This window comes from Choloepus didactylus, chromosome 19 (genome assembly GCF_015220235.1).
Source record: "Choloepus didactylus isolate mChoDid1 chromosome 19, mChoDid1.pri, whole genome shotgun sequence".
NCBI classification, from domain to species: Eukaryota; Metazoa; Chordata; class Mammalia; order Pilosa; family Megalonychidae; genus Choloepus; species Choloepus didactylus.
In genome coordinates this window covers 32,136,596-32,162,328 of record NC_051325.1, presented here as the reverse complement: position 1 = coordinate 32,162,328, position 25,733 = coordinate 32,136,596, and the positions used below count along the sequence as shown (strand labels likewise).

Sequence of the window (25,733 nt, the reverse complement as noted above, 5' to 3'; positions counted from 1 at the left end):
CAGTTTCTCCCCAAATTTGTTTCCTTGAAGCTCCATAACTGGCTTTCATGGCTCCATGTTCTCTGAGTTCCCCTCTTGTCTCTCCATCCACTCCTCCGTAGTCTCCTTCCTAGTCTTTTTATTCTATCTAATTTCAGTAATGCTGAGGATCCACAGCATTCTGGATTCGACCGTTTCTTTTCTTCTCCCCCTCTATTCTTTGTGAGAGTTTCTTCTATACCCACCTGTCTTCCATTGGCTGCTGCCTCTCTTTAGCACTGAACCACATTTCAAATGAAGTTTGTGCACCTCCACCTGGATACCCCCCAGACTCCTTAGATTCAGCATGAAAGAAACTAAAATATGACTCTTCCTTAATTCTAAAACTGCCCTTCCTCCCGTATTCTCTGATTGTTACAATGACTAGAATGTAGTCCACCTAATCAACCAAGCCAAATTTGCGATCATCCAGCTCTCCTACCTGTCCCTCACTCTACCTATGACTAGTTCTCTTCTTTCTTTCTCTAAAGTTGATCGTGTCTGCCACACTACCTTACTCCCATTTTTTCTTCCAGGTCTGTTGCAGTAGCCCGGACTCTAGCCTTGCTCCTTGCATTCCTACCACCAGATTGGCCTCTCTCAATGTAAAACCTTTCTCAGGACTCTCATGAAAATCCTACAGTGATATTCCATTATCTCTGAAAGACAAATCTTCCTTTACCTGTCCTCTACCTCTTTAGATTCTGGTTCCTTACTTGTCTTTCCAGTCCCATCTTCTATTTGCTCTACTTTTTAGGGGACTTCTTCAACTTTTTCTTCCAATCTTCTATTGCTAATTTTATTTTGATTCTCATATTTTTAATTTCAAAAGACCTTCTCATTTTTTAATTATTATTTTTCTCATTGTATCCATTCTTGTTTCCATGGATTCAGTGGATGGATATATGGGTAAATTTTATATATTTATTGAATTTTAAATTTTTCTTCTGCTCCCTGTATTATCTCTAATTTCCCTTTTTATTTTGGTTTTAGTCTCTTTTTGTTGACAGTTTTGCTAAAAAGTCTAGAAATCCTTGGCCTTCTGTTCTTATTGAAGTGTTAATACTGTACCACTTCACATAAAATGTTGTTCTTATTAAAGTGTTAATACTGTATACCACTTCACATAAAATGTAGAACTTTGCAGCAATATAGGTCCATCCCCCCTTCTGTCCTTTATGTTGAAGTTTTCATATGTATTGCATCCACATTCATTATAAACTTCACAGCTTTTGCTTTGAGCCATCAATTAGGAAAAAAGAGGCTTTTATATTTACCATTTTGTTGCTTTCTGAAGATCTAAGTTTCCATCTATTATTTCTCTTCATCCTAAAAGATCTTCCTTTAGCATTAATTGTAATGTAGGTCTCCTGACAACAAATTGTCTTCATTTTCTTTTATTTAAAATGTCTTTATTGAAGAATATTTTCACTGAATATAGGATTATGGGGTTATGCTTTTGTTTATTTTCTATTTTCTTTCCCTACTTTAAAGATGTTCTATTGACTTCTGACCTCCATTTTCTTCTAAGTCAGCTATCATTAAATCATTGTTCTTCTATGTAATATATCAATTTTCTCCTGCTGTTTTAAGTTTTATCTTTATTTTTTATTTTTAGCAGTTTGACTCCAGTGTACCTAGATATGGTTTCCTTTGTATTTATCATGCTTAGGATTCACTGAAATTGTAAGTGTAACTCATACACCACATTGGGAAAATTCTGGCCTCTATTTTTTCTGCCCAATCTTTTTCTCCTCTCCTGGGATTTCAATTACATGTATGTTAGACATTTTTATATAGTCCTGCAAGCTCTGTTCATTTTCTATTTTCTCGCTGTTATTCATATTGGGTATCATTTATTGTCTGTCTTGAAGTTTACTGATTCTTTGTCATCTCCAACTGCTATTAAGCCCATCCAATGAATTTTTGTTATTTCAGATATTACATTTTTCAGTATAAGAATGGCCATTTTTAAAAATAGTTTTTGTTTCTTGGCTGCGATTTCCTATCTTTTCATTCTCCTTGTGCATGCCTGTTAAAAATCCTTTTCTGCTGTTTCCAGTATTTGAATCATCTCAGTGTTGGTCCCCATCTCTTGAATGTAGGTCATGTTTTCCTGTTTATTCATACGCTGAGTAATTTGGGATTGTATCCTCTATGTTATGAACAATACATTGTAGAAATTCTGGATTCTGTTATGTTCTTCTAGAGAGTATTGGTATTTGTATGTTAGCTGACAGTTCTTAGCTAAACTCAAATTTCAAACTGTCTACCCTGAGGCAGGTAGCAGTTGCAATATCAGTTCAATTCAGTCCCAACGTTATATGTGATTTAGGAGTCAGATATTTGGACAGAGTTTATATGCAGATTTTGAGACTCCCTCCCTTCTACCCTTCCTCCTGGCTCCCCAAGGTCTCTTCCCTTAGTTTCCAGCTCCTTTGGTTCCCTTGACCTCTGTCCTCTAGTTCTTCGGGCCATTAGACTTGGTGCTTATCCCAGTGTGTATAGACTGAGACCTGCACTCAGGCTAAGTGTCAACCTCCATCCAGGATTTGCCTGCTTTCAAGTACATGCAATTTTTATTTTTTGTCCAGAGTTGATAGATGTTATCTACAAGAAAGTTGGCCCAATAGTGGCACCTCCCATATTTAAGTATGATACACTTAAAGCTTCTTGGAAGCACCTGGGCAGAACTTGCCATAGCTAGGCTTCCCTACTTGATGACTAAGTGGAGCTCTTTTCATTTTGCCGTGTCATTAGGTCTTTTCTCTTGGCCAGTCAATTTCCCGTCCAAATAGCATAAACTGACTACATTCTGAGAGTTCACATGCCTAGGATTTTCATCATTCATTATGTACACTTTCACTCAATCCCCCATTTCCAGTATGGAGCTAACTGTGCCCCACTCCAGTCAGTTGTACATGGTGTCCTGGACCCTGAAGCCTTTCCAATTCCATTTTCTCCAGGGAATCAAGCAGCCATTGTCTGTTTGAGTGAGGAAGGGAAGCTGGAGGTCTAGCTGTTCCGTTTACAGTCTTGTTCCATGCCTCTTGCTTTCACCCACCTCTCTGGCTCCTGAGCCTTTCCAAGCATCTGCAGGTGATCCATGTGCTTCTTGTTGACAGCTGCTTCTGTCTAGTATCTCACTTCCAAAACAGGGTTACATCTCCTGCCCACTGATATTTCCTCTCCCATTTCCCTTGTTCTTGTGGGTTTATACCTTTTTTATTCTTTTGTTGTCATTTTTGCCGAGTTTTAGGAAGGAATAAAAATAAAAGCATTTGCTCAATCTGCCATATTTAACCAGAAGTCTCATTGTTTGTTTACTAATTCGTCTGCTGAACCCTGAGTCCTTATAGGGGAGGGACTATGTTTTGTTTATTTTTCATCCTCAGTATCCAGTACAGTCCTGACACAAAGAAGATACTAAATAATTGGATTATTCCAAATAAACAAGCTAATGAATGAATGACAAACGTCACCTAGAGATGCTTGGGTGATGTCGATTATCTAGTCCACATGTCTAAACCTGATTTCTCATCAAGTTTATAAAAAAGCTCCAACCCCATTCAGGGAGTCAAATTACACACATATTAGGCCTCTTAAATGTAAATGCCACAGCTTACTGATGCTCTGTTGATTGTTTTTTCAGTCTTTTCTCTGTGTGTGTTCCATTGGATAGTTTTCTTTTGCCATGTCTTCAAATTTGCAAGTCTTTTTTCTGCAGTAATCTGCTCTTTATCTCATCCAGTATATTTTACATCTCAGACATTGTTTCATCTCTATAAGTTTGATTCAGGGATGTGTGCTTGTGCATGCACGTGTGTGTGTCTTCCATGTCTCTCATTAACATGCTCATACTTTCCTCTCCCTTCTTGAATGTATGGAATACATTAACTTTTTTAGATGTCCTTGTCTACTATTTCTATGATCTATGTCATTTCTGGGTCTGTATCTATTGATTGATTTTTCTTTTCATTATGAGTCATATTTTTTCCTTTTTGCATGCTTGGCAATTTTTATTGGATACCAGACATTGTGAATTTTAATTTGTTGTGTACTGAATTTTTTTGTGTGCTCATAAATGTTCTTGATCTTTTGTCTGGGAGGGAGTTACTTGGAAGCAGTTTGATCCTTTTGAGGCTTGCTTTTAAACTTTGTTAGATGAGACTAGAGCAGCCTTTAACCAAGAGCTAATTTTGCTCCACTACTGAGGCAGTACTCAATTCACCACATGCTGTGTGATTTATAGGGTTTTTCAGCTCTATCTGGTGGGACACAAAGTAGTCCCAGCCTTGTGTGAACTCGAGAGATTGTTCTCCTACTTCTTTTGGTTGGTTTATCCCCTGGCTTCACATAGTTTCATCACAGGCAAACTCTGATCAGTACTCAGTAGAAGATCTCTGCAGATCTTTCTGCAGCTTTCTCCTCTCCATTATTCTACTCTGTAACTTCAGCCACCTTGGCCTCCCCTGGCACCCAACTTTGTCTCCTCAACTTCAGGAAACTATCAGGCTTCACCCCAGTGGTAGTTGAGACAATCATAGGACTCACCCCATTTGTTTCCCCTCTCTCAGGGATCCCTCTCCTGCACTGCCTGAGTCTCATATCTTAAAAGCCATTGTTTCATATATTTGGTCCAGGTTTTTAGTTGTTTCCAGTAGGAGGGTAAATCTGGTCCCTGTTATTCCATCTTGGCTAGAAGCAGAACTCTTAACCCTTAACCCTGGTTTCTCATTCAGTTTCTCATCTTATCCCTTATTACTGTTTCACTACCTGGACTTCAAATTCACCATGTCTAAAACTGAACCCTTTGTCTTCTTGGTTCCTCCTCCCTCCTCTGTTTCTGATAACAGTGCTACCATTATAACTCTCAGGTGGAAAATGTCAGCCGTCTTGAATTCTTTTCTACTTTCTCACCTGTGTTAAATGCCAAGTATTGACAGTTCCACTTCAGCAGTAGACTCTTCATTCTTACTTCTCCACCCTTGTTCATACTGTCAAGCTCTCATGTCCCTTGCCTTTCTCCCTCTTTTATCTCCTCCCACTGCAGTCCATCCTTATACACTGCTGCTGGATACATCTTTTCCATTGCTTTCCATTTAAAGTCCAGACCCTTTAAAGGTACATTTTCAAATCTGCTTCCCAGTCTTCTTCATCCTACCCATGAAGTCCAGACATTTCTGAATTCTCAAGCCTGCTGCCCTTTTTTCTTTAGAGCCTTCCTGCATTTCCTACTCTGCTTCCTCTCAGGCTCAACCAACCAACCACTTGACTCACTGGGCTCAAGTGCAAATGTTTTATACTCATCTTATGATACAAACCACTTTATAGTTTCTGGAACAGTTTTTAATATAAGACTGTGTCTTATTTTCTGGTTCATTAGACAAACTAGGGTTTGAATTCCAGCCTGAGCAAGTCACTCAAACTCTATAGGCTGATGACGTCTACCTAGAACATGGTAGAAAGGATTAAATGAGACATGGAATACTTGGCTCACAATCTGGCCCAGAATACAGGTATTCAGTGAGCAGTGAGTATTCAGTGAGTATTCTGATCCTCAAATTATAATTTCCTTGGGAGATGTTGCTCATTTTCTGTTTCTATTTTGGCAGCCTCCCACCCCCAGTCCTCATGAAGTGCCTGGCACATAAATGGTAGACACAAAATTTAGCAGATGGATGGATAGATGGATTGGATATTTAGCCTGGGACATGTGGGCACAGGTTTCCAAAATTCAGGAGTAGGTGTTCCCAATTTCCTAGCATCTTTCTTCCCCTTGGTGTATGTTCTCCTTATATTATCTATCATCTTTTTCACTGGCTACTGTAGGACCAAAAGAAGAAACAGTGAATGATTTCTGGAGGATGATCTGGGAGCAAAATACAGCCACCATCGTTATGGTAACCAACTTGAAGGAGAGAAAGGAGGTGAGTGAGTGGAGAGATTGGACAGGAGGGCCCTGATGCTGAAGCTCTGAGTTTAAGCCTGGGTTGTCCACCCTTTGTGACTGAATCTGTAGTTCACCCAGGCAGAACCCAGCCTCATATGCCTGTCTGACTTTCTTATGCCCTGGAAGCCTGGTGTGTTAGTTAGGGTTCTCTAGGGAAACAGAATCAACAAGAGATATTTATAAATATAAGATTTATAAAAGTGTCTCACACAACTGTGAGTATGCACGAGTCCAAATTCTGTAGGGCAGGCAGCAAACAGGCAAGTCCAGTGCAGATGTTCAATGAACTCCTGAGGCAGCAAACCAGCAACTTCAATGAATGTGTTCGATGAAGTCCTCAGGAAATGAACTGGCAACTTCGATGAACTCCTCAGGAAATGCTTCACTGGTTAGCCAAAGAAGAAGAAGTGAAGGTCCTCTATCTGTCTCAATTGATTAAAAATCTTCAACTGATTGGATTAAATCCAGCTGATTGTATTCTCTCATTGTGGAAGACACGCCCTTCGTTGATGTAGTCAGTCACAGCTGCAGCCAATTGACTGATGATTTAATAAACCAGCCTTCTGGTTTATTAACCAGCCACAAATGTCCTTGCAGTAACAGGCCAGTGCTTACTTGACCAGACACCTGGGAACCATCACCTGGCCAAGCTGATACATGAACCTAACCATCACACCTCAGAAGAGCCTTGGGTGAATCTAGGGTGTATTCCCTGTCAAACAACTTGCCCTGGTTCCAAAACAACTTGGACAAAAGATTTGGGCCATTAGCCAAGGAAAAGCCACAAAGGGGCTTTTCTCTCCTGACTTCTCTAGTCTGTCCTTACCCTGGTTTCTTGTCCTACCTACTGAAGCTTTTGGCATATCCTAAAGTTGGTAAAGGGAGATGTACGAACTGAGATGCTGCACAAGGGGACAAGGGAATCTGAGGCCCTGGCCTGATTCTACAGGCAGCCTGTTGACTGGTCTGCTTCCTTTGGGGCTGCCAAGTCCATGCCTAGTCTGGCCAGCTCCATTACTAGGGCCATAGCCTGAGAGGGATCCCGACTCTTGACAGTTCTTCTCAAGTTTGACTCTTGAGTCACCTTAATCCCCACCCTGGGGTGTTGGATGTGTTGACCAGCAGCCCCACAGTGCCTGAGAAGGTTAATTCTAGGATAGGGCTTTAGGTTAGTTTCCTCCAACCAGACCTCTGGCTTTTGGATGCTGTCTAAGGCCCAAGCAGTGGAGAAGACCACAGGCCTCTCCTGGCAGGTTTCCAGGGTGCATCTGTTCCCTGGTACCTCTTCCTACTAGGCTGCTGGTTCCAGGAGCCCTGACAGACTTGCCCCTAGAACAAGACCAGAAACATTAGAGAAGTGCAAATTTTGCAGATAAAATGCCTTTTTACTTGCCCTGCACTGAGAGGTCACAAATGGAAAAGAGCAAGAATTCTGCAGGCTATGGCTGTGTGTCAGTTAAGAGATTACACTGAAAAGGATAAAAGCTGAGAAACTTGAAAAAAGAACAGTTAGAAAAAAGCAGCTGCTGAGCTGAGAGAAGAGGCCATAGAGCTTTCTGGGGACCTCAGTCTGGGCTTTTGTGATCCTTTCCTTTCAGGCTCTTTACATCTGCCAGAGGCAGGAATCTGGGTATGTGTGTCTGTTTCTTTTCAGTGTAAGTGTGCTCAGTACTGGCCAGACCAAGGCTGCTGGACCTATGGGAATATCCGTGTGTCAGTAGAAGATGTAACTGTCCTGGTGGACTACACGGTCCGAAAATTCTGCATACAGCAGGTACTGTCTCCTTCCTCCTTTCCTGGTTCTTGTTTAAGACCTGCTGATGAAAAAAGGGAGGGAATAGACCGGGTCTTCCCCCTCTTACTCAGAGTGGTCAAGAACTTACAAATATGTAGTGTTTGGACTCTGAAACCAGAGATCTGGGTTCCTAGACAATTTCTTTGTCAGGGAGTAGCATTTTCATGACTAGGAGGAAAATGACTTGTTAATATGGAATTTTATGATTTAGATATGAGCCAAGCCAACAGGGGGTGGTGTAATCTTCTGGGTATTTGACTCACCTTTCCTCCTTTCTTACTCCAAAGGTTCCTGACAGACCATGGTAGGCCTTGCTCCTGGCCCTCCACAGCGCCCCTGGAGGCATGAGCAATGGTTGCCTTCAACTGAGGGGCAGTGTGGTACTGTGAAAAGGGGACTTACAAAGAGTCAGGAGATGGGCTTTTTAATTCTGACCCTGACACTTACTGGTTCTGGGACCTGGGCCAGGTCATTTAACTTCTCTGACTTTTACTTTCTACATCTGTAGGCTGAGAATAATAGTAAAAACCCTGTCTATTCTTAGGGTTATTGGGAAGATTCTTTGTCCATGGTTAAAATTTCCTTGAGTTCAAGACAGTGTATTATCACTCTTACTTCCCCCATTGTCACTGACAACCACAGCTGGCCCTGGCCCTGAGCCTCACCCTCCCTTCCCTGGTGCTGCCCCATTTGAGGGTATCACAGCCAACACACAGGATCTCTTCACTTCACAGGTGGGTGATATGACCAACAGAAAGCCACAGCGCCTCATCACTCAGTTCCATTTTACCAGCTGGCCAGACTTTGGGGTGCCTTTCACCCCGATCGGCATGCTCAAGTTCCTCAAGAAGGTGAAGGCCTGTAACCCTCAGTATGCGGGGGCCATTGTGGTCCACTGCAGGTCAGTGTGGCCCGACCCTTGACTTCCTACTCATGCCACATTCTGCCCCCATGGCCAGGGCAGGGAAAGAGCAGAGGTTCCCTGGCTGAGGAGACTGGCACAGAGAAGATGAGCTGTTGGGGCCCCAGGACAGCAGCCAGAGAGACTTCTCAAACTCTGGAGCTGGGTGGAGAGGATGATGTGAGGAAGTATGGAAAGGCAATCCTCCAAGATAGAGAGACCCTGCTCTGATGCCAAGAGGCTGGGTCAAGTGTTGGCCTTGTATACCTGTAGCCTTCAGACTCCTCCAAGTGTCAAGGTTCCTGGTTCTTGATAACCAGAGGTAGGGAGTTCAGGGCATACTGGGGTGTAGGATCCAGAAGTGTTCCAGCTCTATCCCATTCAGAATTAGAATTTAGAAGCCTGAAGAAAGAGCCCCAGCTTGTGCTGCCTCCTCCCTGTATGCCCCTGCCAGCCATGCTGGCCATCCTGGTAACACCCCTGCTCTCTGGCTGCAGTGCGGGTGTAGGGCGTACTGGTACCTTTGTCGTCATTGATGCCATGCTGGACATGATGCATACAGAGCGGAAGGTGGACGTATATGGCTTTGTGAGCCGGATCCGGGCGCAGCGCTGCCAGATGGTGCAGACGGATGTGAGTGATTTGCGGGTGGTGCGAGGGTGGGGGGAGTTCCAGGCCCAAAACATCTGCCCACCTCAGGAATTCAGCTTCCCAAGTTATTATAAATGATTGCCATATAGTCTTATGAAGGACCTTTATGAATGCGTATTAAAAGAAACATGGGAGCGTAGAGGAAGTAGTGGCTCCATGCCTGGGGGCGTCGGGAAGGCAGGTATCAAGTTTATTAACCTTTAAGGATAAGGAACAGTTCCTGAGGGAAGCAGGCATGTCAGGCAGCCCTGAGAGCCAGTGCTCACAAAATTGTGGCACAGTTTGTCCATGTCCGGGAGCAGCATTGTGATTGGCTCCATGGTTAGGGCACTGGGTTCAAAGGGCATATTATTGGGCAGTGACGGTGGTGGTAGGTTAGGACCAGACTGTCGCATGTTTTGTGTAGCTCCCGTTTTGACCACTCCTTCAGCCTATTGAATCCATGCCCTCGGAATGACCAGAAGTTGGGTTTGTCCTCTCCAGGTTTCCCACATCTCCAAACCAGACTAGCACCCTCCCTTCCAAGTTAAGACCCTATGGGGACTTATGCATCTCAAGTCCCTGTTTCACTGAATTGTGACAAAAAGAGAATCTTTGTATTCCTGTTGAGATCACAGGAGAAGAGGAATGAAGTGAAGTGGAGGGTAGGAGGGGATGGTCTGGTACCACGATGGCCCTGTTGTGTGTAACCGGGAGCTTGGGCATCATCCATGTTCAGATGCAGTACGTCTTCATATACCAAGCCCTTCTGGAGCATTATCTCTATGGGGATACGGAACTGGAAGTGACCTCTCTAGACACCCACCTGCAGAAAATTTATAACAAAATCCCAGGGACCAGCAACAATGGATTAGAAGAGGAGTTTAAGGTGAGTTGGAGCTGGACCTCCTCTTTCAGTTTGAAAGATGTGTGATCTGGGGAATATAGGATGCTTGACTCTTTGAGCATTTACCAACAAATGGTGAATCCCCTCAAGAGGCATGATGGTTAAGGAAGCAGATCTCTGGCCCTTTACTCAAAAGCTAGTCATTCTGAACCCTTCTTGCATATTAGAATCACTTGGATTGTGTTAAAAAACAAAACAAATACAGGCAATGGTATTTTTTTTTAAAGTCTCTTCCCTTCCCCCCTACCCCCACCCCTACCCTCCCAGGTGATTGTAATTTACAGTAAGAGTTAAGAACCACTGTTCTGGAATCATGTATGTTTATTGCCCTCTGTGGCAGGGATCCAGCAGATTTTTTCTGTAAAGGGACAGGTAATAAGTATTTTAGGCTTTACAGGCCAAACTGTCTGGGTCACAACTATTCAATGCTGCTGTTGTAACACAAAAGCAGCCATAAGAAATATGTAAAAAATGAGTGTGGCTTTGTGCTAGTAAAACTTCAGTTATAGGCAACAGGCTGGATTTGGCCTGTGGACCTTAGATTGATGAACCCTGCTCTATGATACTAGAAAACACACCTAAGGATTATGTTACACTCATCAGTAAAAAATGCTCCAAGAAACAAGAGATTCTGGGTTGAGGTGGGGAGGACCATATTCCCAAGAACAGTCCTTCTCAGATGTCATGTACCTATGAATCACCTGGGGTCCTGTTAAACACAGATTCTCATTCAGCAGGTCTGACATAGGGTCTGAGATTCTGCGTTTCTGATAAGATGAGGCTGACGCTGCTGGTTTGTAGGCCATACTTTGAATAGCGAGGATAGAGGAGGAAACTCAGAATCAGGATGGGGAGGGGAGTGTGCTTTTGAGTAAGTTTTTTCCTAAAGAGGCTTTTGTGGCTTCTGGGGTAGCAGAGTAGGGAGGAAGGAAGGACGGGCACACTCCCTCCAACAGCGCTGGTATCCTTGCTCCAGGATTGTGAAGTTCCAGCCAGGGGACTCAGAACGGCCTAAAAGTGCCAGAAAAGCAGTGTTTCCCAGACACTTTTTTGGCTTCTTCAGTGATCTTAAAGATAGAAGAAACAGTGTTCCAACAGGAATACGTGGAAATGGAGATCAGGGTTCTGATGAGAAGAGCAGTATGTGGCCAGAGTGGCCTGGTGATGCAGGTCCGGTGACAAGCATCATCTTGTCAAGGCCAGTTACTGGAATAAGTAATGTTGCCCCTCCCCTAATTCAGAAGTTGACATCAATCAAAATTCAGAATGACAAGATGCGGACCGGAAACCTTCCAGCCAACATGAAGAAGAACCGGGTTTTACAGATCATTCCATGTAAGAGCCTTCTCCTCACCCGAAAACCTTAGCACCCCATCCACCAATTCCTTCACCCCTGCCACTTCTCAGGTACTAGTTAATGATCATCTTACTTGGAAACAAGAATTATGGCATTTCCTCTTGTTGCTCCCAGCTCTTTAGTGGCTTCTGAAAATCCAAGAGTGTAAAGGCCAAAGGCTCTTTCTATCTTGGGCTAGGAACAGGAATGTCCTTGCCCAGCTTGGATTATATCTCCCAGGGCCTGGGGCAGGACAGTGAAGGTGGAGCAAGAAGGGAAGAATAAGTGATGTTGGTAAGCCACTAGCTGCTGTCTTTCTTGCAGATGAATTCAACAGAGTGATCATTCCAGTAAAAAGGGGTGAGGAGAACACAGACTATGTGAACGCATCTTTCATTGATGTAAGTGATGGGTGAGTCCCCTGATCTCCCAGCACCCGTGGAGTTTCACCTGGGGCTTGCAGCACCACCCTGACATACTTGCTTGGGAGGACTGTCTTTGCATCATTCGACAAATATAGAACTAATGCCTGCACACTAGGTCTGTGTCAGACCCCAAAGAGCAGAAGATGGGGGAAACAGAGGGTATGTACCAGGATAATTCCTGAAAGAGAAAGTTCACGACAGAAACCATGGCCAAAGGGCTGAGGAAACTGACCTCAGATCTTTCCCTGGTCTCTTCATCCTGGCTCCACCACTTCCCTTTCCTGGCAGTTGAGCTATGCTCCTGCTTGAAAGGGGCCAGCTTATTGGACAGTGATTTAATAGTCCTTGGCCAAAGGGGAGCTATGCCTAAAATGAATTTGCCTCCAAGCAGCCCGCATCCCTTCCCAGTGACCTGACTCCCTGACTCCTAGACAGGCCTGTCTTCTCCTTCCCTGATTAAACCACCTCACCCCTGCAATTGGCCTGGCCTGTATAGGGCTACCGGCAGAAGGATTCCTACATTGCCAGCCAGGGCCCTCTTCTCCACACAATTGAAGACTTCTGGCGGATGATCTGGGAGTGGAAATCCTGTTCCATCGTGATGCTAACAGAACTGGAGGAGAGAGGCCAGGTGAGCTCAAAAAGCCTTGGGGCTGTGGGAAACAGGCAGCATGAAAAAGTGGGTGAGTGGGTAGGTGGTAGCTAGAAGATACATATAAACTTTGTGAGTTAAACCATCTAAAGAACCATTTCCAGGCAGTATTCCCCAGCCAGTGGCGTCTAAGCAATCAGTAGCATCTCCCAGGATTTGGAAAGCAGTGTGGTCTGAGCCTCCATTCAATACCCAGACTGTTCATACCCTCTTAACTTTTCTTCTGAATACAGTCCCCTTAAACCTAGCCTTTGTGCACACCCTCTCCTCCCCACCTCCCCGGACAAGGCAGATCTAGTGAGATGAGAGATACAGAGCCAGACCAAGACTCTGAGGTGGAACCCGTGTGAATGCCCCTAAGAAGGGGTTGCCATCCAAGCCAGAGAAATGAACAACAGGATTCTGGGAAGATGGGTCACTACGCAAAGGAAAACAGTAGAAATTTGAGAAATATCAAAAATAAGAAACAAGGTAAAAGCATTTAATTAATAACATCAAGCAAATCTTTTAAAGAAAAAAGTCCTCAAGTTAATTTTATAAGTAGAGATGTATGGAATCTCAGAATACAGGAGCCTTTGGAGGTCCCTTAGGTTAACTCCCACTCAGTATAGGAAATCTCTTAACCCTATTCCTCAAACAGAATCTTGCAGCTTCTACTAAGCACTTTCAATCTCAGGGAACTCTCTCTCTGTATTAACATGGTGGCCCAGTCTGTGTTCAGGCAGTGCTGATTATTTTAAAAGCTCTTTCTGTTGAAGTTGTACATTGCAGTTATGTCTGAAGCTTAGCCTAACAGGGATCAGAACCAAGATAATGAGACTGGAGAAGCTAGCACAGTCCCAGTGATAAATGGCCTTCTAAGCCACAGTGAAGAGTTTGGACTATAAAGTAGTTAAAGAACCCTTGACAACATCAAATTGGTGTTTTAAAAAAAATCCCTCTGGCTACAGTGAGGAAGACAAATTAGAAATGAGCAAGCCAGAAGCAGAACATAAGCTGTGGCAGTAACGCCGGTGGCCTGGATTCAGCATGGATGCCCCCAAGAGACGGTGAAGCAGTGGTGTGGACTGGACGAGTCTCCAGACTTGCATTGGGTCTCCCCTTAGACCTCGACTTGCTTATGTTAAATCTCCTAGTTTCCATTTTCCCTTGTCCCCTTCTCTTGCGCTCTAGATGCCGAGTGGGGCATGGTTTCTGAGATGGGAATGGTGCCCCATATTTTTCATAGCTTTGCATTCTTCATCCTCAGCAGGATCCTAAGGCTTTTTTAGCCCTGGGCCACAGCAGCCATAGCCACTGCAGATTCTTACTCTGGATTCCTGAGGCCCATGTTCTGCCTCCTAAGGAAGGGGTCCTGTTTCCCCACCTGAACTTAGCCCAACAGAGATCAGAACTGAAGCTTCTCTTATTGAATAGTCCAAAGCCTGTGCCTTTTCCCCAAAACCTGCCTTCCATCAGGTTAACTCAGCCTTCTGATCTAGTGCTACTTCAGTAACAGCTCTTTCTGCCACCTCTTTCCCCACAACCATGAGAGGTGCTTCTGGACTACCACTTCCCACCATCTTTCCCCTTTTCTGTCAGATACCTTGACATTGTTTTAGAGTCCAACCTGTTTCCTATGTCTGCCACATGGAGAGCTAATTTCAGTGGATCCTGTAGCTGTCACCTGACTGAGGAGGATGATTTCCTGCCATCAGTCCATCATCTATGATAGTCTTGAAAGGCTTCTCTTTATACCATCCATTGAGCCCTAACCCCAAAATTTACCACACTTGTTCTCTCTTAGCACACCCTATCTGCTTTCCCACCTATCATAGTTCTGTCATCTTGCAACTCACTGTGCAAGCACTGATCTTCCCTCTTTGGCTGATCAGGTCATATGTAACTACCTTGAGTAGTTGTTCTCTTAGTCGGCCAGAGCAGGCTTCCTGCTTGCTTTCACTATTGACTGACTCCCTGTCCGCAATCATAAGAAGGGACTCTCTTTCAGTCGTTCCCCAGCTTCGTGTCCCTACTGGCATCTCTGCCCCTTTTCTCCTATTATGCTTCTTTGCCTAAACTAATAAAATCTAAAATATCAAAGAGCTATTAAGTGTGGGGCCACAGTAGATCCCAGCCCTTCCTCTAAGGAAATTGTTCTCTTCTTCAAGTTTATACTTTCTGGTGCTCTCAAGCCCATTTGGAACCTAGCAATTCTGATGGTTTTAAAGTTTCAGCCTTTAGTCCCTGGCTGATAAATTGTGTAAAGGCAGTGTTGGGAGGGAAATGTGGTAGCAAAAATCATTCCATCCAATAATGTCCTAAGAACTAATATAACCCCTGTTTGAGGTTAAAAAATAATTTTGAAAATTATTTTTTCAAAAAAGCTGCTCTGGTTGAAGAGAGAGCCCAGAGTCCCCAACCCCAGCGCTCCTGTGGCACAGATGAAAATACATTGGTCTGGCATTTCCTTTATCCATGAGTTTAATAACCTTGATTTTTTGTTTTGTTTTGTTTTGTTTTGTTTTTTTCAAATGAGCTCAGTGTCATTTAGAACTTTTATAGTTGAATACTTTATGCTAATAGTGAAGCATCTAAGATCTTACCCAAAAATGCTCTAAAGAAATAGACAGTTTACCTGTTTTTGTTTTTGTTTTTAATTATTCATGTATTTAAACCCTAACTGGTTCCATAGACATGAAATTCATTTACCAGATACTTACTGAGAGCCTGCCATATGCCAGGCATTATGCAAGGTGATAGGAATACAAAAATGAAGAGACCTTCCTGCCCACAAGGAGCTCACTCTATAGAGGGAATTGGGCCAGGAGCAAGCAAGCATAGACAGACAGTAAATCATCTCCTGCCTCACTAGCAGGGACAGAAATGCAAGCGCCAGCACCTTTAAGGCACCATTGCAGATTAAAGTGATAAAGATAAAAGGGATAAAAATATGCTGTGGACTGGGCTGTGTTGAAGCACCCATGGCTGGGTGGTCATGTGTTTTTTTGTTGTTGTTGTTTTATTAAATTCAGTTTTATTGAAATACATTCACACACCATACAATCATCCATGGTATACAATCCACTGTCCACAGTATAATAACAGTTATGCGTTCATCACCACAATCTATCTCTGAACATTTTCCTTACATCAGAAAGAACCAGAACAAGAATAAAAAATAAAAGTGAAAAAAAGAACACCCAAATCATCCCCCCATCTCACCCCATTTGTCCTTTAGTTTTTATCCCCATTTTTCTACTCATCCATACACTAGATAAAGGGGGTGTGATCCACAAGGTCTTCACAATCACACTGTCACCCCTTGTAATCTACATTATTATATAATTGTCTTCAGGAGTTGGGTGGTCATGTTTTGAATTAGCAGTCTGATATATGTAAACAACTGTAAACTGTAGAAACAATCTCAAGAGAGCAAAAACAAAAAAGCCAAACAAAAGGAATTGCTCCTCCTTTTCCTCTGCCCAGCCATTGAGTGTTGGATACGCTGTGAGTCAGATGGTGAGTTCTTCACCAGACCCTGTCAGTGCTGCAAATTAGGCTGTAAATAAGTGACTCCAGAAAATTAACCAATTAAATCTAGTAGAAGGATTAAGTTTTTAAATGTAGATGTCCTGGTGAGGACCAGAAGTTACTTGGAATAATGTTAAATAATGTAATGATCCTACAGGTTTTCAATGCTTTGGGGAAGAAGTGTGTCCAATTGAGAGGTAGCTGAACATACATGGTATTCTGAGCCTTAACCTCTCCCATTTACCCCGCCAGGAGAAGTGTGCCCAGTACTGGCCATCTGATGGACTGCTGTCCTATGGAGACATCACAGTGGAGCTAAAGAAAGAGGAGGAGTGTGAGAGCTACACTGTCAGAGACCTCCTGGTCACCAACACCAGGGTAAGATAGGTGTTAAGAGGGGCTCCTCCCACGGGGAAAGGTAAGTATTTCCCCCACTGACCTAATCCCCCTTCTTCCACAGGAAAACAAGAGCCGGCAGATCCGGCAGTTCCACTTCCATGGCTGGCCTGAAGTGGGCATCCCCAGCGATGGGAAAGGTATGATCAGCATCATCGCAGCCGTGCAGAAGCAGCAGCAGCAGTCAGGGAACCATCCCATCACCGTGCACTGCAGGTACTGCTCACCCCAGCCCTCAGGGGTTTAGAGAGAAAAGGTGATAAGAGGTGAGCAGAGGGTGGGAGGCAATGGTGAGCATGTCAAGACAGTGAGGAAAGCTGAACAGGTGTGGGTTGTTGGAAAGCAAGTGGCAGTCAAGTCTGATGAGCAGGACAGAGCTGTATGATGAGCAAGTACATTAGAGTTGAATCATTAACACTAAGATATAGGCGGGGGGTGGGTGGGGGTGGGGTGTCCAGAAGAGCAGCAGGGGAAGACTGACAGTGTGGAGAGCAGTTGGCAATGTCGGGGTGAGGGCCTGGCATCCTTGTGCACAGGGAAAGTGAATAATCGGGGACTATTCTGAAAACAGTTTGAGGAAAAATGGCCAAGACTAAGGACATAGGGTGGAAGAGAAGCGTCCAGGATGTCTCCCAGGTTTGAGCTTGGGTTACTGGTAGTGGTAGGTATCACTGACAGAAGTTAAGGCAGACAGTAAAGGAACTTGTTTTGGGGAAAAGGGTGTATTTTGTTTGAGGCATATTGTTTGAGATTGCATTTTACAAAATTTTTTTCACCACAAGCTTCTATTACCTTTATAATTAAGAAAAGGCTATCTTTTAAAAAGAAAGGGAAAATATATTTAAAATTCCAATAAATTTGTTTTGAAAACAGAAAAATGAGCAGAGATATATCCAATAAATGCTCTTGGACTTGTCCGAAATGAAATAATTATAAGGATTGAAACATTTCTTACAATAGTAAAAAAACGGATACAATCTAAACCTGTATTAAAAGGGGACTGACTCAGTGAGCTATAGTATGTCCTCATACTGCAGAGCTGCAAAAAAATAATGTTGAAGTACTGTTTATTATTAAGTGAGAAAAGCAAGAGAGACAGGGAAAGAATGTGTATATGCATAACTTACCTCTAGAAAGAAACACAAGGACCCACTGACATTTGTTGTTTCCCAGGAAGGGAACTGAAAGGCTAAGAAATGGGATAGGACCTTGTTCTAGTTTGCTAATGCTGCTGGAGTGCAAAACACCAGACATGGATTGGCTTTTTTAAAGGGGGTTTATTTAGTTACACAGTTACAGTCTTAAGGCCATAAAGTGTCCAAGGTAATGCATCAACAATCGGGTACCTCCACTGGAGGATGGCCAATGGCATCCGGAAAACCTCTGTTAGCTGGGAAGGCACGTAGCCAGTGTCTGCTCCAAGTTCTGGTTTCAAAATGGCTTTCTCCCAGGACATTCCTGTCTAGGCTTCAGCTCCTCAAAAATGTCACTCTTAATTGCTCTTGGGGTGTTTGTCCTCTCGTAGCTTCTCTGGTACAAAAGTCTGCTCTTAAAGGCTGTCTCTAAAATGTCTCTGTAAGCTGAAGCTCCTGTCTCAGTTCCAGTGCATTCTTCAAAGTGTCCCTCTTGGCTGTAGCAAGCTTGCTCCTTCTGTCTGAGCTTATATACTGCTCTGGTCATCAAGGCCCATGCTGAATGGGTGGGGCCACGCCTCCATGGAAATTATCTCATCAGAGTTATCACCTACAGTTGGGTGGGTCACATCTCCATGGAAACACTCAAAGGATTCCAGTCTAATCAGCACTAAAATGTCTGCCCCACAAGATTGCATCAAAGAACATAGCTTTTTCTGAGGGACATAGTATATTCAAACCAGCATAGACCTTTTGGACCTTTTTGAAATTTGAACTGTGCTTATTTATTACCTATATAATAAATAAATAAAATCTTTAAAAAAAATGTTTTGAAGAAGAAAAAGTGGAAAAGAACATCAACTAATGCAAATGGACAGGAAAACTATTAGTAATATGAGAAATGGGAATAAAAACGATGAAAGATGGCTTTTTACCCATTAGATTGACAAAATTAAAAGGATTCCTTGGCCTATCAGATTAAATACTTTGTTGCATACATTTTTTTTTTTCTCTCCCATGCTCCTCTCACCCTTGGTTGCCCTATCTCAGCAAATTCCAAACTCTCTAGCTACCCTGTACCTGCATCCATTCAGCTGAATGTGGCTGAAGAAAAGCAAACAACTCTGTTCCCAGGCCCCATTTAAACTTACGACCATTATCCCTGTGGTTGGTCTTTAGTGCTACCCTGTGGTCTTTTGACATCTCTTACTCTTCTAGACCAGGGATAGGCCAACTACAACCCTGCACCAAATCTGGCCTGCCAACTGTTATTGTATGGCCTGCAGTCTAAGAACTTTTTTTTTAAGTGTTTTTTTTTTTTAATCAAAAGAGGAATATTTTATGACAAGCAAAAATTACGTGAAGTCCAAATTTCAGTGTCCATAAATGTTTTATTGGAACACAGCTATGCTCATTTGTTTATGCATTGGCTGTGACTGCTTTCATGCTACAGCAACAGAGTTGAAGAGTTACCACAGAGACCACATGTGTTCTCATTGCTTCACACTGCTGCTCCGTGCCCTACAAGTCACAGTTATGCGTTTATAACGCAATTTTGCCTCATGTCCAGCAAAACCTAAAATATTTTCTCTCTGGCTCTTTACGGAAAAGTTTGCCAACCTTTGTCCTAGATAATTATTTCACACCTCCCCTCTCCACCTCCAATACCTCTTCTCCCATCTTCATATTTAATTATCAGAGGAGCATGTTTTCTAGTTGACTAAGAAAATAGAAGCAATCAGAAAAGAACTTACACATGTTTCCACCAAAAGAATTTGCACATGTTCCCACTGCACAGCTCCCCAGCTCCCTAGCTCCCTGCACTGGTGCTGTGTACTCTGTTCAGTGAATGTGTTGTTTGTACTTCTCTCTGAAGCCAGCTGCATTTAGTCATCTATTGCTATGTAATGATATTACTGCAAACTTAGCATCTTAAAACAACACCCATTATTATCTCACAGTTTCCTTGGTCAGGATTTTGTTCTTCAGGGTTTCAGCTGGGCCTTCTGCTTCAAGGCTGCCACCAAGGTGTCAGCAAGGGCTGTGGTCTCATCTGAAACTCAACTGGGGAAGGATCCACTTCTCTCTCACCTTTGCTGGTCCCTACCCATCTCCCTGAAGTAGTTCAGGGCCCAGTCTCTGAACCTCTTTTCTGTCAGCTGACACTCATTCCCATTGTGAGCTCCTCCGGTCTCCTGGTTTTTGTGAAAGAAGGGAGCCGACTCCGTCTCTGTGTTCCTGCAAAAGAAACTTTTATTCTACTCATTCTTACAGGTTTTTATAGCATACAAGGTAGTCTCCTACATGACTGTTTTCAGGTATTTCAGGGAGGGTGCATTTTTTCTAAAGCCATACGGTGTGATTGCATGTCTTTGATCTCAAGGGACAATCTCTTAGGGGCTAGACAGGAGACAGCAGGAGCAGGAGACAGGAGCACAGAAGGAAGGAGCCCGGCTATGTCCTTATCTAAATTGGTGCCTGCCTTTAGGCACGCAAAGCTTTGGCCTTCTCCCAGCCTGGCGCCGGCCTTCAGGCACACAGTGCTTAGGAGGCAGCCTCCCTGTATAACCTGTCAAGCCAGGGAACCTTCCGTGTCTCCACAGGTTTTAATACCAGTTCCCAAATCTCTGTCAGATTCACATATCCAGTTACCCACTCAGCATTTCCATTTGTCTAATGGGCATCTCAGTTTAATCTGTTTGAATCAGAACTCCTGATCTTTCTTCCCAAGCCTGCTGTTCCCACAGCCTTCCCAAAATCAGCGTGTAGCATTTCCATCCCTCACTTAATTCACGTGAGACACCTTTGCAATCATCCTTTTCTCCTCTTTTCTCCCACATTATATCTAATCCATTAGCAAATCATGTTTAACCTACAAAATATTTCCAGAATCTGAGTGTTTTCTCACTCCCTCCACCATTGCTCTGCTGCCCAAGCCACTTTCACCTCTCCCTAGTAATTTTTTTTCAGTTATTCATTTTTTTAATGATATTGTTTACATACTATACAATTATCCAGAGACCCAAAGTGCATATCAGTTGCCCACAGTACGATCATACAGCTGTACATCCATCACCACAATTAATTTTTTTTTCAATTTTTAGAACATTTTCATTACTCCAGAAAATAAATAAAGACAAAAAAAGGAAACTCAAATCCTCCTGTACCCCTAACCAACCCCCCTCCATTACTGTTTCATAGTTTTGGTATAGTACAGTTGTTACTGTTGATGAAAGAATGTTAAACTACTACTAATTGTAATATATAGTTTGCAGTAGGTATATATTTTTTCCTATATGCCCCTCTGTTCTAGTTTGCTAATGCTGCCGGAATGCAAAACACCAGAGATGAATTAGCTTTTATAAAAGGAGGTTTATTTGGTTACACAGTTACAATCTTAAGGCCATAAAGTGTCCAAGGTAACACATCAGCAATCGAGTACCTTCAGTGGAGGATGGCCAATGGTGTCTGGAAAACGTCTGTTAGCTGGGAAGGCATGTGGCTGGCGTCTGCTCCAAAGTTCTGGTTTCAAAATGGCTTTCTCCCAGGATGTTCCTCTCTAGGCTGCAGTTCCTCAAAAATGTTACTCTTAGTTGCACTTGGGGTATTTGTCCTCTCTTAGCTTCTCCAGAGCAAGAGTCTGCTTTCAACGGCCATCTTCTCTCTCATCTGCAGCTCCTATGCTTTCTTCAAAGTGTCCCTCTTGGCTGTAGCAGCTTACTCCTCCTGTCTGATCTTATATAGTGCTCCAGTAATTTAATTCAGACCCACCCTGAATGGGCGGGCCAACACCTCCATGGAAATTATCCAATCAGAGTCATCATCCACAGTTGGGTGGGGTACATCTCCATGGAAACACTCGAATTACAATCTAATTAACACTGATAGGTCTGTCCACACAAGATTACATCAGAGATAATGGTGTTTGGGAGACACAACACATCCAAACTGGCACACCCTCTATTAGTTTTTTAATTCAATTTTATTGAGATATATTCACATACCATGCAGTCATACAAAGCGTACATTCAATTGTTCACAGTACCATTATATAGGTGTGTGTTCATCACCAAAATTAATTTTTGAACATTTTCATTACCACACACACAAAAATAAGAATAAAAATTAAAGTGAAAAAGAACAATTAAAGTAAAAAAGAATACTGGGTGCCTTTTTTTTTTTTTTTTTTTGCCCCCATTTTTCTACTCATCCGTCCATACACTGGACAAAGGGGAGTATGGTCCATATGGCTTTCCCAATCACATTGTCACCTCTCATAAGCTACATTTTTATACAGTCATCTTCAGGATTCAGGGGTTTTGGGTTGTAGTTTGATAGTTTCAGGTATTTACGGCTAGCTTTTCCAATTCATTAGAACCTAAAAAGTGTTGTCTAAATTGTGCGTAAGAGTGCCCACCAGAGTGACCTCTCCACTCCTTTTGGAATCTCTCTGCCACTGAAGCTTATTTCATTTCCTTTCACATCCCCCTTTTGGTCAAGAAGATGTTCTCCATCCCACGATGCTGGCTCTAGATTCCTCCCCAGGAGTCATATTGCACATTGCCAGGGAGATTCACTTCCCTGGGTGTCAGATCCCACGTAGGGGGGCGGGTAGTGATTTCACTTGCCAAGTTGGCTTAGCCAGAGAGAGAGGGCCACATCTGAGCAACAAAGAGGCATTCGGGAGGAGGCTCTTAGGCACAATTATAGGGAGGCCTAGCCTCTCCTTTGCGGCAACAATCTTCCCAAGGGCAAGTCCTGTGGTAGAGGGCTCAGCCCATCAAACCACCAGTCCCCTGTGTCTGTGAGCACATCAGCAACATCGAGCTGGTCTCCCCAGTAATTTTACTGGCCTCATCACTGGTCTCCCTGCTCCCACCTTTCCCCCACCACTCTCAACATAGCAGCCTGAGAGGTCCTTTCTCTTTTTTTATCCCTAACTAATTCTTTAGAGCAGTTATAGGTTTATAGAAAAATCATGCAGAAAGTACAGAGTTCCTGTATAACCTCCACCCTACCACACACACACATACAGTTTTCCCTATTAACATTTTGCATTAAGCTTGGTAAATTTGTTAAAATTGATGAGCCAATATTATTATATTATTAACTAAAGCCCATAATTTACATTAGGGTTTACTCTGTATTGTACAGTTCTATGTTTTGTTTTTTGTTTGTTTGTTTGTTTTTGTTTGGTTGCTTTCTTTTGTTTTTTTGTGGTTTTTTCTTTTTTTTTTTTTTTCTTTCTTTTCCATTTTTATTGTGGTAACATATACACAACATAAAATTTCTCATTTTAACTACTTTCAAGTATGTAGTTCAGTGGTAGTGATTTCATCAACAGTGATGTGCTACCATCACCTCCTTTACCAAAATGAGAGGTTCTTTTAAAACCTGAGTCAGATCACATCATTGCTTTACTTAGAATTCTAACTGGCTTACAAGGCCCCAGATGATCTAGGGCTCCTTGCCCAGTGCAGTAGAGGGATGCACCTCACTGGGGGTCCTGACCTCCCTTCCTACCGCTACCCTCTGTCCTTCCTTCATCAGGTCCAGCTACACTGGCTTCAGCACACTAGGCCCACTCCCGCCTTGGTCCAGCCATAGGGCTTCTCCCTCACCTTCTTTGGGTCTCTGCTCTCATGGCGCCCTATTAGAGAGCCTTCCCTGACCACCTTGTTTACCATAGTAGCTCTCTCTACTCTGCTTAGAACTCCGGTTCCTCTCTTCTCTTCCTATATATATTTTATTGTCTAGAGATATTGGTAAACCCCACAGGTCTTGCCACAAAACAGGCACTCAGGTGTCTACTGAGTGAGTCAACTGATGATACTAGACAGTGTGGGTGGGTAGTGTCAAGGTCAGAATCTGATTGCTGGGATTTAGGAAGAAATGAGAGATGTGGAAGAGCAGCATCAGACACACACCAGTACAGAGGGGCAGGGATTGTCAGATACAGGAGAGAGAGGACTAGAACTCTTACATGAGCAAGAGCAGATGAGGGCAACCCAGGCACATTTGCAGGTGGAAGGCAAAGGCTCAGTGCTGCTGGGATGTAAGTCTGAGGGTCATCACCACTGTCTACACAGACACATCCCTCAGCAGGCAAATTGGGCTGTGCAGGAAGAACAGCAGGGATGCACCCACCTCCCAGAGCTCTCCCAGGGGCCCATCTGGGCTGAGTGGGGTCACCAGGATGAGGTGAGAGTGGGGCTTGTGTGGAGACCTTCCTAGAGCATTCGTCTGCTTGTCGCCACCATCACTCACTTCCTCAGCACAGAGGGCCAAGCAGGTGTGGTGTGTCTGCTCTGTTACAGCGCCGGGGCAGGAAGGACGGGGACCTTCTGTGCCCTGAGCACAGTCCTTGAGCGGGTGAAAGCGGAGGGGATTCTGGACGTCTTCCAAACCGTCAAGAGCCTGCGGCTGCAGAGGCCACACATGGTCCAGACACTGGTAGGCCACCCCATGTGTTTGCCCAGGCCACCACCTGCAGCCCTTCTCTGTCAGGGCCAGCTCAGGGAGTAGGCTCTCCAGGGGGGGCCCATCCAGTCCAGTAGAGCGGAGACTATCTAACCACAGACCCTTCCCCAAAGTGCCTCAGACAGGAAGAGCCTTGGAAAGTAGGAGATCAGAGGGAGTATAGGGTCCCTCTGTGCAGGTTTGAGTGGGATGCCTGGGTACCCCACAGGGCTCTTCTGTGCTTTTCCATGGGTGCTGGGGAGGGTTAGACCCAAGCAAGAGTCCCAGCGGACTCCAGTTCCATCTTTCCTACCTTCCTCTATTTTGTTCAGACCCCCTGTTAAGGGGCCTGACTCCTAATATTTGGGTCCAGTGGTAACTACCAAGCATGGAAAACACATCCAAAAAAGGTTTTCCTAAATTCCATGGAGCTAGAAATGTTTGAGGGGAGAAAAAAAAGTGAATTTTCAGAAGTTTGGGTCAAGATGAGGCTTTGAGGGCAGGGGCACGGCCCAAGCTTGGCAGCCGTGGTAAGGGGTGGGCTCAGTTGTGCTGTCTCCTGGCCTAGGACACTCACATCTGACCTCAGCAGGATTATCAGCACCCTCTGGTCATCTCTGTTTATAGAAGATTGGCTCTACCCAGCCCAGAAGGGAAATGCTGTCAGAACTGGCAGACAGGTCAGGGCTCAGGTGGAAGTCCAAAAACATTCATTTCCTCTTGATTTTCCATTTTAAAAAAATGAGTCAGGAACTGCAGGCGCTGCATTCTCTTCAGTAACCCTGACTTTTTTCCCCCACCCTTCACTTTCCAGGAACAGTATGAATTCTGCTACAAGGTGGTGCAGGAATATATAGACGCATTCTCAGATTATGCCAACTTCAAGTAAGAAGCAACATGACCCATGGACAGGAAAATTGCCTTCTTTAATATTTTGTAATATTCTGTTTTGTTAATATACCCAAAATTGTGTATATATCTTATAACTGTTTTAGAAATTGGTACATAGGCTTCTATTATCTGTTAGGTGGAAATTTTATATGTAAATGTGTTAGCACTGATAATCCCTTTTCCAGTGTTTTATTGGGGAATTAAATAGTGTGATGTTGGATTAATGTCGTGAAATCCTCTGCCTGAAAAATTGGCTTGGATAGTTGTTTGATTTATACATCTTTTCCTAAGGAAGAAAACCAATTCCAGGTAGCTCAGCACCAATTAAGAATAAAGCACAAAGCTCTCAGAGCTCTTGAGGAAAGCAGTTGTCCCAATACTGCTGTGCAGACCACTGTTCCCTCCCTCCCACTGTAAATAACACCCCCCACCACCCCCCACCACTCACATTCCACCTTGGGGAATAAAGGGACCACACTAGGGATTATCAGGTAATAAAAGCTTTTACTCCCGGAGGCAATGTCTCTCCCTTTGTGTGGGGTGGGCAGCTATCCCAGGGCTGGGACTTTCCAGGGCCGCTCCTGGTCCAGCTGGTGCTGTCCATCTCGGCTGGCCACAGAGAGGGCAGTCTTCCCAGCTCTTTTCCAACAAACACAGCCCCTCCCACTCCACTAACTGCTATAACCCTCCCTTCATTCCCAGCATGTCTTTGGTGCAGAGATCC

General features: G+C 43.7%; 1 protein-coding gene across 6 annotated transcripts in view; it reads left to right on the top strand.

Annotated features, from left to right (window-relative positions):
• The window catches only part of PTPRA (protein tyrosine phosphatase receptor type A), a 184,851-nt gene extending 159,327 nt beyond the window's left edge, over positions 1 to 25,524 (top strand). For all 6 annotated transcript variants that reach the window (XM_037811253.1, XM_037811254.1, XM_037811256.1 and 3 more), the window contains 12 exons: positions 5,851 to 5,948; positions 7,626 to 7,745; positions 8,501 to 8,667; positions 9,165 to 9,300; positions 10,037 to 10,186; positions 11,446 to 11,539; positions 11,865 to 11,941; positions 12,462 to 12,596; positions 16,383 to 16,508; positions 16,591 to 16,742; positions 23,977 to 24,112; positions 24,933 to 25,524. In XM_037811253.1, coding sequence (XP_037667181.1) covers positions 5,851 to 5,948; positions 7,626 to 7,745; positions 8,501 to 8,667; positions 9,165 to 9,300; positions 10,037 to 10,186; positions 11,446 to 11,539; positions 11,865 to 11,941; positions 12,462 to 12,596; positions 16,383 to 16,508; positions 16,591 to 16,742; positions 23,977 to 24,112; positions 24,933 to 25,007 — 1,466 coding nt within the window. In that variant the 3' untranslated portion in view covers positions 25,008 to 25,524. The remainder of the gene's footprint in view (positions 1 to 5,850; positions 5,949 to 7,625; positions 7,746 to 8,500; positions 8,668 to 9,164; positions 9,301 to 10,036; positions 10,187 to 11,445; positions 11,540 to 11,864; positions 11,942 to 12,461; positions 12,597 to 16,382; positions 16,509 to 16,590; positions 16,743 to 23,976; positions 24,113 to 24,932) is intronic.
• The last annotated feature ends 209 nt before the right edge of the window (positions 25,525 to 25,733 follow it).